Raw genomic sequence first — 14,651 nt, 5'->3', positions numbered from 1 at the left:
TCACTAAAGAAAATAGATAAAATTTGGGGAACTCTTTTTCCAGGATAGATTTGATGTTTATGCTAATTACTAATTGTGCCTTTTGCATTTTGTTTTGCTTGCTTTTTCTTATTTTTTCTTTTCTTCTTCTTTGTATTTTCTGATTTCTATGTTTCTGTTACACTTATAATTAGCTAAATGACTCATTTGTGTAATTTTCAATTGCCTGTGTTATCAAAAAAAATAAAAAATAAAAAAAAAGGAACTAGGGCCCTCACACACCCAGCAAGCTAGGTGTCATGCTTCATCATATGGACCTGCTCCTCATCGGGTCGGCGCTGCAATACCCGACAGGCACCCATGAAGGGGCACTTTAGCGGAGATCTTTTGTTCCTGCTGTTATGTTATGTTATGTTATGTTATGTTATGTTATCGGATTCTTCTATAGCGCAACGGCTACTCCAGAAGGAGTGTCCCGGCGCTTTGGCGAAGAAGTCCTTAGGGAATGGCGACATAACTGCAAAACATAAGGAAAGGCGGGGGCTATCTGGTAAAGAGCCAGGTTTTTAAAGCCTTTCTGAAAGACATCAGGCTAGGGGACTGTCTGAGAGAAAGGGGAAGCTCATTCCAAGCACAGGGGGCCAGGTAATGAAAAGAGCGCCCGCCTTGTCTGGTACGTTTGATGGACGGAACGACCATTTTGGACACGGAGGCAGACCGCAAGGCCCTGTTCGGTTTGTAGAAAGCAAGACGTTTCCTGATGTAACTAGGGCCTGAATCATGAAGGGCCTTGAAGGTCAGCGTCAGACTTTTGAAAAGGACCCTCTTGGCTATTGGAAGCCAGTGCAGTTCCTTTAACAGGTCTGAGGCACTAGCACGTCTAGGGAGCCCATAAATAGCCCGGGCAGCTGAATTTTGGACTACTTGAAGTCTCCTCACGAGGTATTTGGGGAGTCCTAGATAGAGGGCATTAGCGTAGTCCAAACGAGACCCAACAAGTGCTTGAACAATGACCCTTCGATGGTTAATAGAGATCAAGGGGAGAAATTTCCTGAGCATCCGAAGGATCCCGAAACATTTCCCCGAGAGACTGGATATTTGGGGCCCAAAGGTTAAATCATTGTCGACAATAATACCTAGATTTTTGGCCTTGACACTTGCGTTTGTAGGTGGAAACAAGTCCTGTGGCCACCAGCTTTTCCAGTTGGGTTTGGAGGCGCAGCCAAAAAAGAGCAGCTCCGACTTATCGGATTTGCATTTTAAGCCGTGTCGTCTGAACCAATCAAATACTGCTTCTAGGCAACCTCTGATGCGCGTCCCATCAAACACCTCATTCTTGTCATGTGTGAACAAGAGCTGGGTGTCGTCAGCGTAAGACACGATCTGAGCGCCAAACGACTCCGCTACCTCTGCAAGGGGGGCCAAGAAGATGTTAAAGAGCAAGGGGCTGAGAATAGACCCCTGAGGGACCCCTACTTCCAGAGGTGCCATAGCGGCGGAGTGAGGTGGCTCCCAGATCGTTTGCCGACGGCTGGCTAGAAATGATTTGAGCCAGTTCCACACCGTCCCCCGAAGACCACATTCCCAGAGTCGTATTAGGAGGGTATCATGGGGAACGGTGTCGAACGCCGCCGACAAGTCCAACATGACCAACATGGCCTTTCCTCCAGCATCCAAAACCTCTCTGATGGCGGTAGTGACTTCAAGTAGCGCGGTCTCTGTGCTGTAATTCGCACGAAACCCAGATTGACACATGTCTTTCCGCCACCTTCGCCAGAGCTGGGAGGAGAGAGATTGGCCTGTAGTTGGCATGAACGATGGGATCCAGGGCTGGTTTTTTTATAAGTGGAAGAATGAGAGCACTCTTCCAAGCCTGGGGGACTACGCCAGAAGACAGTGAGGAGTTAAGGATGGAATTGATGAGGCCGTTTAGCACAGGGGCTATTTTATTGAGACAGGAAACAGGGCAAGGATCTAAAGGTGAGCCCGACTTCAATCCTGTCAGATGATCTAATGAGGAAGCAAGGCTCAGCGGAGGAAATTCCCAGAGAATGGGGGCTGATACAGGTTGTGGGGAGGAGAGGGCACCAAGAGAAACAGCCTTAGATTGTTTAGAGTAAACAGCAAGGGAGGCTTGGATAGATGTTATCTTGTCTACAAAATAGTGCGCCAGTTCAGTCAGCCAGGGTGCTGAGTGAGACTGAGTGGGGGTGCCTAGGGACGGAGAAGTAAAGTCCTTGACAATTTTAAAAATTTCCTTACAGGAGTTTTCTGATTCATCAATACGACGTTCAAGATAAGATTTTTTTCCACTCCATAACAACTTGTGGTAGGATCTGGTCAGATTTTTGAATTTTACTTTCTCGATAGGATTGTAGTCTTTCCTCCAGGCTCTTTCCGCTCCAGGCTCTTTCCGCTCTTTCCGCTCTCTTGCAGTTTTGGCTGTTAGGTGCGTGTGTGTGAGGGCCCTAAAGAACGGTGTAGAAATGGTGCAGGTGAGTGAATTTAAAAAAAAGGTTGGATAGTCCACATAAACTGTTTATTCAGCTGGTAATCCACGTTCTTAAAAACAAACAGAGTGGCTGCTCCCTGGCTTTATGGTCCAGGAGAGCTTAGCTCAACTCCTAGCATGTGGTCGACATGCTGCATGCGTCTTCATCAATACTGATCCTTTGCATTTCATCAGCCCTTGTGATACAATACTACCTACACTTGGTGGTGGTGGGCAGTCAGGCTCCTACCTACCACATTCTTTAGAGGCGAGCACGAAGTCCCGCCAATTCTGGTGGTTATCTAATAGTGTATAGAAACTCACGCCATTCGGTTGTGGGGCTTACGGACACCTCATTTGTGGTGTCCTGTCCTCAAAGAGATGCACGCCAGTAAACCAGATGCCCTATCGGCCATCTAAGCGGTGTTTTAAAACGGCATTTCAGGATTCCTACAGCCCGTCACATCGGAGGGCCCTCACACACACGCACCTAACGACAGGAACAAAAGATCTCCGCTAAAGTGTCTCTTCATGGGTGCCCGTCGGGTATTGCAGCGCCGACCCGAGGAGGAACAAGTCCATATGATGAAGCATGACACCTAGCTTGCTGGGTGTGTGAGGACTCTAGTTCCGACAAGGAGGCATTCCTCCTTTCTTACCCTTTATCACGTTGTCCGATTAGGGGGAACAGCATATCTTTTCTTGTTGAGTATGATGTATAGACAAACAGGTTGACTCTTTATCTGCACCTCTGTCCCAAGCTCTTATGTTTATTATTACCCTGGCCCAGCAGGGCTGTGCATTGGGGATGCTGAAGGGTCATTTATCTACTATCTCAGCTTTCTTTTATGCCGCTGCCAGATGAGCCCTAATTTTTTAATTCTCCTATTGTAAATAGGTTCCTTAAAGGGCTTCAGAACATGTCCTCTAGCTACCTCTGTTCTGTCTCAATCGGACCTCAATTTAGTTCTTGCTTTTTTAATGTGTGCTTCCTTTGAGCCGCTTCATAACTGCTGTCTGAGCCTTCGCTCCATCAAGACGGCCTTTCTAGTGGCAAATACAACTGCCCGGAGTGTCTGTGAACTACAGGTGCTGTCGTCTCAGCCTCTGTACATTTCTTTTTACCCAGACAAACTGGTCTTTCGAACATGAACATCCTTCTTGCCGAAGGTAGTCACCACATTCCACATAGGCCAGTCCATCACCTTACCTTCCTTTTACTCACTGCTTCATCCCTCTATGAAAGAGGAGATACTCAAAAAGAGCATTGTCGCCCTACCTTGACTGTATACAAATATTTCAGGTGGATGATCAACTCTTCGTGGTGTATGTCAGAGCCAAAAAATGGAAGGCTGTGAAGAAACAAACCATTTCCCAATGGACTGTGCTCTGCATTAAAATCTACTACCCATTGGCAAAGAAGAAACTCCCAGAGGCCTTGCGTGCTTATTCCACAACTGCAGAGAGAGCAATGGGTGATGGCACGTACCAGCACTAGTTCCTCTAATTGACCCTGCGCTTGAGACCATTGGCTTGACAGACGCTTCTGAAGTAGGCACCTCTTCATTAGTACACAATATTCTGTCCCTGGACATCTGGCAGACTGCAATGTTGGCTTTGCTGCACACGTTCACCAAGCAGAACTGCCTGTACAGTAATGTCCATTGGGATGGGCACTTTGCCCGCTCCGTTCTACTGGAGTTTCTAGTCTGAATCAGATTCACACACCCTCCCACAGGAGGTATTGCTTGGGTATCTTTTCTGAGGTATGGAATCGGCAGCTGGAAGTATCTGTCAGATGAGCAAGTTACCTGCCTTGATTTTGGCAATGCCCTCTACCTAGGAGCCCCTGAATATACCTTGCAAAAACTCCAGATAATACAAAACTGTGCTGTACGAACTCTGCTTCAGCTCCCCCTCCGCCTCTCGGCAAAACCCAGCCTGAGAAGCCTGCATTGGCTCCCTGTTAGGGAAAGAATCAACTTTAAAACTCTTTGCATTGCCCATCAAGCTTTTTGGAAAACGGGCCCGGTCATTAACCATTCCCTAATCACTCCCTATCATCCCACTAAACAGCTTTGCTCTACTCATGCCTTCCTTGCCAGAGTCCCCACAATTAAGAGATCAAGATGTGGAGGCCGGTCATTTTTTTATAACGCTGCCAAACTGTGGAACTCTCTTCCCCTTCACCTGAGATCTGACCCCAACTTACTTTCATTTTGTAAACAGTTAAAAACTTTCCTCGTTAAGAAGTCTCACTAAACTCTCGATGCTAGTAGCCTCACTAGAAAGCACTTCTTTTTAGCGCTAGGACGCCGCAGGGCAGCTGCCGCGCTCTACAAATTTTCTTTTCATTTCATTTCATTTCACTTGCCTTTGGTAACGCCTTATCTCGTAGAGACTCTATCTAGCCCTGTGGATTCATTACCGAACCACCCACCCTTCCCTCTGCTAACTGATTTTCAGTTACAGGGTCGTTCCCCTTTTCAGGGCCATTGTTTAACACACCAGTGGTCAAGGTGCTTCATTGCTCCGTACTCCTGCTGTGGAAACTCACAAAAAGAAACTGACTTCCGTGCACTAGGTGTCACACTAAAACTTTCCTGAGCCAGTCTGGCGACTTGGGATTATTCAAAGGTAAGGAAGCTGTGGCTAGATAGACTCTCAGACAAGGTGTCACTAAAGGTAAGTAACGTGTTCATTTGCAAGAGGCTGTTCAGGAGCTTACTCAAAGGAGCCAAAGAACCGGTGCCCCAGCACTAAGGCTAAGGTTTCTACTACCTATACTTCCTAATTCCCAAGATGAAAGGAACTCCCAGAACAATCCTTATCCTCCACCTTTCTAACATATACATCCTGTCAGAACACATTCACATGGTCACCTACAGAATATCATCCACCTGATGCAGGAAGGTGACTTTGTGACCACAATGGACCTGAAGGATGCCTACTTTCACATCTCATCATTCAAACACATCAGGACTACCTACGCTTCATGGCAAGTGGTCAACACTACCAATTTAAGGTACTACCCTCCAGTGTCACCATGGCCCTGCAATGGTCTTCACTAAATGTTTAGCAGTAGTGGTTGCTCACCTCAGGGGAGGGGGAACCCATGTCTTCCTCTACTTATATGACTAGCTGATCAAGAGCGCAAGCATACAGGAATGTCTAGCCCTCACCCAGGCCTCATCCTCATCCTGTACAGCCTAGGATTCACAGTAAGTGCTACAAAATCTCACTTGGAGCCACACCAAGTCCACTCCTTTTTACGGTCAGTCCTAAGCACAGCTGTGGGCAAAGCTTTCCCCAGTCCCAAAAGGGGGCAGGCATCCTAACAGCTTCTACCTCTTTTTTAGCCACTCTTTCCACTACACATCCACAGTAATGCCCCTTCTAGATATGATGGATTAATGGATTGCCATGGTGCCCCACTCCAGACTCAATATGTGCCTACTTCAGAAGCGTCTGTCAAGCCAATGGTCTCAAGCGCAGGGTCAATTAGAGGAACTAGTGCTGGTACGTGCCATCACCCATCGCTCTCTCTGCAGTGGTGGAACAGCAACAATCTATTGCAGGCAGCCCTTTGCAGACCTTCTTCTACAATTGACCACCAAGGATGCATCCTTAGTCGGGCAGTGGGCAGACCTCAATGGCATGACAGTACAGTGTCGTTGGCCACCTCACCAGTGCGGCCTCCATGTCAACCACCTGGAGCCATTCACCTAGTCCACCTCGAGCCAATCACCTAGTCCACCTCGAGCCATTCTCTTAGCATCAAAGCCTTTCTCCAACAGATTCACGGCCAGATAGGCCATATGCACACAGTCACGAGGACTGTCATGGTCTATCTACAAAAACAAGGAGGCACACACTTCCCTCACCTGTTGGCCATAGCGCAGCAAATCTGGTGCTGGGCAATCCATCACCAAATTCATCTCCTAGCAGAGTATTTGCCAGGAATGGACAACGACTATGCAGATCTGCTCAGCAGGATTAAGCAACAAATCTACGAATAGGAACTCCACCCACAAGTCCTGAACCCTTACTTTCAGAAATGGCGCAAACAGAGACCTTTTTGCACATACAAAAATGTAAAATGCCCAGATTTTGCCACCAGGTTTCCACACCCACAGTCCATGAGCAATGCTCTGTGGATTAACTGGTCAGGGATCTTTGTGTATTCTTTTCCACTTCTCGCACTGATAACATACATGATTGGGAAGCTAAGGCATCCTGATGGCTCCAACAGGCCAGATAACTATGGGTCTCAACCCACCTCAAAATGTTCATTGCTTCTCATGAAAAAACAACTTAACAATTCAGACCTTCTCACACAGTTGCATTTAAGAAACAGGTTGCTATATTTAAAAGCAGTCACAGATATAGGGGTCTGTGATAGCGGTGACTCCTAGTGGGCTGCAATTTGCGACCTACCTCATTGATATTCATGGGGTAGTTTGAATTATGACCCACCACTACGAGTCGCAGGTTTGTTGGAAAAATAAAACGCTTTTACCAAAAATATTTGTTGCAAATCGTATTTTGTGACCAGTTGTACATACATCTGACCCCAAATGTAATGGGAAGAGGACATTTTCGAGTCATTTTGTGTCATCAGTGAGTTAATGGTTTTTGATGCTGCCTATGTAAATGAATAGTGAATAGGATGCCAATGGGCTACAAGTAGAGGTTGAAGAAAATGGTTTAAGGATAGCCCTGGGGTACTGCACAAGATACAGAAAGTTTCTAGGATATTGAAGTTCACCTTTGAATAAATTTGTAATAGAGAAGTAAGAGGTGAACCACTGCATGCCAGTGTCAGAGAAACCCATGTATGCTTGCAGGCTGTGGATTAGGGCTTTGGGCCGGACTGAGTGGAAGACTGCAGAAAGTTTAAGGAGGATCAAGAAGTAGGTGTCATAAGGCGTTGTTGACTACTGAAAGGCATGGAATCTTTGTAATACTGTGAGACCTGAAGCTAGACTGGTAGCTCTGTAGTTGTTTATTCTTGCTGATCTTTCAATTCATTGAAGACAGTCTTCTCAATGATTTTTGAGGTGGGTTATAGGGTCGTAGTTGGCAACATCATTGAGATTCAGGGTGGGATTTTCCAGCAGGAGAGAATTAGTCCTGCTCTGAGGTCATCTGAAAAGCTTCCTTGTCTGATATAAAGATGATGTATGAGGGCATCTCCATGGAGATTTCATGATGAGATAGGGTAGAATATACTCTTTTGAGGTGGTGATCTTCATGGAGTTGAGGATCTCATGGAAGAGGAGGTTGAAGACTGTCTATTTGGAGGTGGTTCGAAATGGGTAGAAGACAAAGAGGGTGCTCGTGCTGATGCAAGTCCCAATTTTGTCTATTTTCTCTGTGACTAAGTGGTTGATGGCATTGTGCTTGTTGATTGCATGTGAGACAGGAGGGTCTGGCAAGTACAGTGATTGCTTTGAAGAATGTTCTGATTATAGTAAACGCTTCAATAATTGAGTTTTTGCAAAAGGTTATTTTTGCTGAGATCATGAGGAACCAGCAGACCGAATGAATCTGGATTCTGTAAGTTTGTCAGGGGCTTAGGTCCAGGGGTTTCAGCTGAACATATGATGGGTCACTGCTTTTGCCTGACAGGATGAGGGACGGTGTACAAATCTTCACCGTCCCTTACCTGAAGACTTAGCTTTCAGTCTGGGCCGAGGTTCCTGGACAGGTTTGTGTACAGTGCAGACGGAAGTGAGTACTCACACTACTTTCTCATGACTTCTCCATAGGATTGTTTTGCTGTGGTTTGCGGAGGACCTGAGGAAACCACTCAATTGCTGGAGAACAAGTTTGATTACATTTTCTTCACAGGTGAGTTCAGATCTCCCTTTTAGCATGTCTCACTCCTCTGGAATGTATGTGGTGTTTCAGTAGTGTTCTCTATATTGGAAAATGTGGGATGCTTGTTCTACATGACACATTAATTACAGCATCAGTGAACCTTTACAGAGAGCAGGATATCATTGTTGTCATTGTGTAATTATAAAGAGGAATTTGTGACAAAAACTCAGTGAAGAATCATGCAAAATAAAATCACAAATCAGTACTATAATGTAGCCTCCTGCATAAAAGCTAAATATGACTGTTTGCACCAGAGGTAGATTTAGCATGATTTGACCAAAGATGGCAAGTTCTGTCATGTCTCCTTCGGTGCTGGGGTTAATTTCATATGTCCCTTCGTAATTTGGAAATTTAAAACAGAAAGGGACTTTAGCAACACTGCTTGATGTATTCGTCTGATGCAAAGAAGCACTGGCGGAAGTGAGGGCAAAAATATGGCAATAGACATTTTAAAACATATGTGTGTTGATTTTATGCAGTTGCTGTAAAGTACAATGTACATAATCTGCTGCATAATACATAATATTCATTAACACCTGACAGCATTGATGCAGATTCACTGTATTTTAGCCTGAACAGGTATTGCATTTCCAATACTTTTAAAGTCTACCCTAGAGTCAGCGCGCAAGCGCTGCTCTAGGGAAGATCTGTGGTAGTTTAGTACGTGAGGGAAGCCCCGCCACTCCCCCCCCCATATTTTTCTTTTGCTTGTGTCTTTGCCCTTCGTAAATGGTGTCTTTGGATTTGTTTACAGGCTTGTTTGTTCGTTCTTATTACGACCATGTCGTCATTTGTATCCTCCCATGGCTACTATCCCCTTTACTTCGGGTGTTACACGGTACCTGTTATTTAGACTGTGAGCACTATATTCATTAATGAGGTTCTCCTACTGCCTTCTCTACTCCCCCATCCCTTCCGTTGTCCATGGCTTCTCACCCCCTCCCCCATCCACACTCCGGTGATCTGTGCCTTCTCGCCCCCTTCTCCCCCGCCCACATTCCCGTTGTCCGTACCTTCTCACCACCTCCCCCGACATCACTCCCGTTGTCTGTGCCTCCCCCCACCCTCCCTCCCATCGTCCATGATGACTATCATTTGCAATGCAATAGGTCTCGCATCAATGGGAGTCCTATTGCATTGCAAATGCCCGTTTTAACAAGTTAATTCCTCATTATTGGGCAACTGCTCCCCCTGCAGACGAATTTAACGGCCACCAAGCTGAGCACAGTCAGCAGTGGGAGCCTAAAGAAAGAGTGAGGCTTAGCTCTGGCGGCTACAGAGGCGGGAGGGTGGGCAGCACATTTAAAGGTGCTTTTAAGTGCAAACGAAGGCAGGGGGAGAGCACAGGAAGAACCTCAGTCCCAGCTGCAACGGAGACCACAGGGCGAAACACGATTCTTCCTGTTTACCTGCAGGTTATAAGCGGCGCTCACCAATTCTCCGGCGCAGCCGGTGTTTCGACAGACTCTTTTTTTAACCTTCCGAACGCCTGCGTCTCTTTCGCCCCATCTCCTCATCACTGCATAATGGCTAGGATGCATCAATGTCTGACTCTAGCATTCTTCACCCCACCCGTCTCCCTGGTGCATCCCTGCTCATCTCTGCTACTCTCTCCTACACTTCAGTGTCTCTCTTCCCCTGCACCGTCTCCTGTGTCTCGTTATTGCCCTCTTCAACCCTGTTTTCCTTGTTTCCATGTCCGCAGTGAAAGTTTCTGCCCCATGACATCCCCAGACACTATTTTTTTATCTATAATAATATAATTAGTTGTCGCCAATCCACCTCCTTCTGGTTTCCCCAACTCCTGTTTGCCTTTTTTCCTTCAACTGAAATGGACTCCCTCCCCCGCAATACCTCTCCCACTTTTTAGCTGTCCGTTTTTTCCCCCTCTCATTGCCATTAAGGTAGAAGCCGAGAGCTGGTTAATTTTTCATTCTGGTCAAAATTACATGTACCTTACATTTTCTGGCAGACCTACAGTCCCAAGCCTACAATCCCGTTTGTGCAACACCTAATCCTCGGACACAGCTCGATTATTCAATTCAAAAAACTTTATTCGATCATTGATTAATAATCATAAAAGTACATACATACATAAGTAATAAAACATGAGGGTACAGCAGGTTTTAAGTTAATCACATATCAAAAAAGGGTGCTTTTCCTCAAGCTTATCGATTTTAAAATATATACAGCAGTAAAAAAACAGATGTCCTGTGAATTAAGTCCAAATAAAAGCCCCATGGCCGATACAATAGTGGATACATTATATTTTTTGAAAAGCGGTTTCAGATATACTTTTCGAAGGTGGAGATAAAGAGGGCATAACAATAAAAAATGCTCCGTACTTTGCTTTGTGGTCCCATCACACGGACAGGGGGCAGTAGTATAGGTCTTCATTACAGGATACGCAACAAGCAAATGAACAATCCCCATCCGTAATCTTGTCAATACATATTGGTGGGATCGGATAGTAACCAATTTAAGGTATCCTGAAAGCCCCATTTCTTCCTTAGTGTATCTGTCGTAAAAAACATGTGAGGAGAACTGAGCAGTAGCTGCGTTACGCTTCACCATGCTAACCCTCAGAAATTCATGTTTAATCTCACTCTTCGGGATATCTAAAACACAAGAAGGGTTATCACGCACCGTGAGATTAAAAACATCATTAAATGTTCGGATAATATAGTTAAGCCAGGGGATGCGGGAACATTTGTCCATGTGAAGACAATCTAAAATAATCTTTCTTGTAAAACCAGTCTGTTCCTTAGCCCATATAGATCTCCATACTAACAGGGGTCTTAATCTGATCAAGTCAGATAGATGTTCTAGACCAACCTCCTGATGGATCAGCTTTGTTGAGGCAGAAGATGGTAAACACAGGAGTTTTTTGACAAATTTGTTTTCCTCAACCTGGAGCATGTTGTTATTACAATGGCCCCACACTCCTGAACCATATAGGGCCAGAGCAACACATTTATGGCGATATAGGTACAACATGTCTGGTATCCGTCTTGAGCCTAACTTGGATGCAAACCTAAATATGCCAAAAGAACACTTGGCCATTTTGGCTCTTACATTAATCATTTCAGGTGTCCACATCCCCCCACTGTTAAAAGTGATACCCAGATAACAGAATTTGTCCACCACTTTTATAGTTTGGTCCATAACTGTGAAGGGCCTTAAGTTTTTAATTTTCTTCCCACAGGGCATTATAAAAGTTTTCGAATGATTAATTTTTAGTTTTCTCCCATTAATAAAATCTGCAAATTTATTCATAAGTTTTTGCAACCCTAGAGGGGTTTGTGAGAGCAGAACCGCGTCATCCGCGTAAAGCAATATTGGGATGGAAAAGCCGCCAGCAGTAGGTGCATCTGCACTGATGGTCCGTAGTTCCGACTCGATTGCATTAATAAAAAGGGAGAAAAGAAGAGGTGCAAGGACGCATCCCTGCCTAATTCCAGAACCTACTTTAATACTGGATGTACACTCCCCCGATTGCCCGTATCGTATCTTAGCCGTCAGATTCCTATAAAGTTGGGCCAAGAAATAGATAATATCCTGTGGAGCACCCATGTCCAACAAGGTTGACCACAGAAGGCCATGGTCAACCAAGTCAAAGGCACTGGTCAGGTCGGCAAAGCAAAGGAACAACGAGCCTTGTTTAGCCCGTGTATATTTGCATATAATAAGGTCTAAATTAATGCACTGTTCTATGGTGCCTAACCCCTTGCGGAATCCGTACTGAGAATCCGCAAGGATCCCTTTATCTTCTACCCATTCCTCCAGGCGACTCAGTAATACCCTACTCATAATTTTTAGGGAAGCAGTGAGGAGAGAAATCGGGCGGTAGTTTTTTGCCTCACCCCTCTCCCCTTTTTTATACACCGGGATAATGATTGATTCCCCCCAAGTCTGTGGGGCCGCAATCATTGCAGCAGCATTAAAAACCTTTGTTAACAATGGGCTCCATATGGAAACCTCGGCTTTATAAAGGTCAACGGGTACCCCATCAGGGCCCGGCGCCTTTCCCCCCTTACTGACCCGGATGGCAGCATCCACCTCAGAGACTGTGATATTAAGAGGTATGGGGATAAAAGCCAGGGTTTCCCTATCACCCCCTACAGCTAGTCCTTCGGGGTTAAAAATACTAGTAAAATGAGCCACCCATTGTTCCTCAGATACCTGGGCAGACATTACCGGGACTTCTTCATTTTGGAGGAAGGGACTATTGACAGTGGACCAGAAGAGCTTGGTATCCTTAAGATCCACTGCCTTAGTCAGGTTGTTCCAGGCCTCTTCCCTTAGTTCCTGTTTCCTATCCCTCAGATGAATTGAGTATTCCCTTCTGAGGGTTTTAACTGCTTCCTTATCTCTGGGTTTACCCTTAAGAGCAACTTTGAGTCTTTGTAAGGATTTAGTACATTCCCTGTTAAACCATCCCCCGTTAATCCTAGGGCCCTTTGGTTTTCTTCCAGTTAAGATTTCTGCAATGTTTTTATTAATGATGTCGAAACTAGCTAGAATATCAGCATTATCCTTTTCGGGTTCGAGACAGCATTCCACCTCATCTATACAAGCAGACACAATGGTACATAGTAAATGTTCCTCATTTTGCCTACCCCATTTAATTCTAGGGCCATTGGGTCTATGTGGAACTACATCTGTCACTGCACCATGTAACGCCTTTACTTTATCCCCCCACAAGGAGAGATACATTGTTAGACAGTTATGATCGCTTAGGGCTGGGTCTACTATTACGGGTAAGGAACACAAAGCTGTAATACTGGAGGAGACAATGAGGTAGTCGATAACCGTGGCACAATTCCTACCAAACAAGGTCGGTACCGAATTGCCCTCACTGTCTACGCCAGGTAACATAATGCATAAATCCATTTTAAGCATAAGAGTGTTTAAGGATTCCCCATAAACCGAGTGTAAAAAATGGGTCTGATCTTCCCCCACCTCATCCCCATACCCACACACCCTTTTGCCAACAAATGGGCACATGTGAATGTTGAAATCTCCGCCCCACAAAATATCAAAAGACACATCACTGCGCCCATATAACCTTTCCACCTCCGCTTCAAGTTCATCAACCATATCTGTTTTTGAGTGGTTAAAGACATTGTTGTAGTGGTTTATAACTAAAACATTTCGCCCATTCCTGTGTTGTAACCACAACAACTGAGAGTGCAGACCGACGGTCCGGTGGTTTTTTACTCGAACCGGTAACCTCACAGAGAGCAATATCACCATTCCACCACTGGCTCTCCCCATGTTGGATGGCTGAGCATGGCAATTATAGGCAACATACCCATCAAGATAGACATCTTCGGCCGCCCAAGTCTCCTGGAGACACAAGATGTCAAATTGGGTTATAAATTCTAACCATCCTAGACGATCTATCTTGTTATTCCACCCAGCAATATTCCAACTCGCCATCTTATATCCCCGTTCTGTTAGACTAACAGCCTCAATAGATGGTGGGGGTAAGGTGTGGACGTGGGTTACTTCCCCTGGCACGGGGTCTTCAGATAGTCGGGTCGGACTTGTACTTCCACTGGCCGGGGTAGGAGTATCTGAGTTACAGTGAAGCTGCCCAGAATTACGTGTATTACCCCCAGAGCTACAAGTAGCATTGTACCCATTGGGTGGGTTAATATCAGTTGAGCCTTTTTCCCCCGTGCCTACACCCGTGTCTCCCCCTGTGTCTCCACAGAATTCCTTATCCCCCTCCCCTGTGGCCCGATGGCATCAGTCACAGTCTTCCAGGCCACTAAACACGTCAAACCTGTTGGTGGTATCTAGGGGTGTAAAAGGTTTGAGATGATCCATTCTCCTGTGTGTTAGGGAGTTGTACCTTGGGCCTATAGTATTCCACCCATACAGATCTACAGCTATAGGTGGGTGCTTGTCGTTAAATATAGGGCCGTTATTGTAGACAGGTGGACGATATGGGTTTGAGAGCATTTGCCTCAATAACGGGGGCGGGGGGGCTCGCTGTGATTGATGATTAGGTGGGAACACCACTGAGCAAGGATAAAAATATGTTAGGGGACGGGGGGTAATAGATTTACTTCCGTGGTCAGACGGCCAGTTAAGTATAAAATGGACGGCATTCTGATCTCTAAAATTAATGACCACTATGTCTCCCTCAATATCTTTAGGTCTTCCTCCCAGCCAAGGAAGGCGGCGGACATGGACAATTTCTCCATTGATATTATTTGCAATAGGTCTGTGTAGACTTAACCAATGCGATATTTTATTTTTCAACTGGGCAAAACCCTCCCGTTTGTTC

At 45.5% G+C, this 14,651-nt stretch overlaps 1 protein-coding gene across 7 annotated transcripts in view; it reads left to right on the top strand.

The window, feature by feature from the left end:
- The window catches only part of LOC147736543 (aldehyde dehydrogenase family 3 member B1-like), a 329,280-nt gene that overhangs the window by 191,974 nt on the left and 122,655 nt on the right, over positions 1–14,651 (top strand). For all 7 annotated transcript variants that reach the window (XM_086953287.1, XM_086953292.1, XM_086953288.1 and 4 more), the window contains one exon: positions 8,242–8,323. In XM_086953287.1, the coding sequence (XP_086809413.1) occupies positions 8,242–8,323 (82 nt within the window). The remainder of the gene's footprint in view (positions 1–8,241; positions 8,324–14,651) is intronic.

The sequence above is a fragment of the Lissotriton vulgaris genome, chromosome 1_2 (assembly GCF_964263255.1).
Source record: "Lissotriton vulgaris chromosome 1_2, aLisVul1.2, whole genome shotgun sequence".
Taxonomy (NCBI): domain Eukaryota; kingdom Metazoa; phylum Chordata; class Amphibia; order Caudata; family Salamandridae; genus Lissotriton; species Lissotriton vulgaris.
Note: the sequence above shows the minus strand (reverse complement) of the source record. Positions and strands in the feature narration are given on the sequence as shown.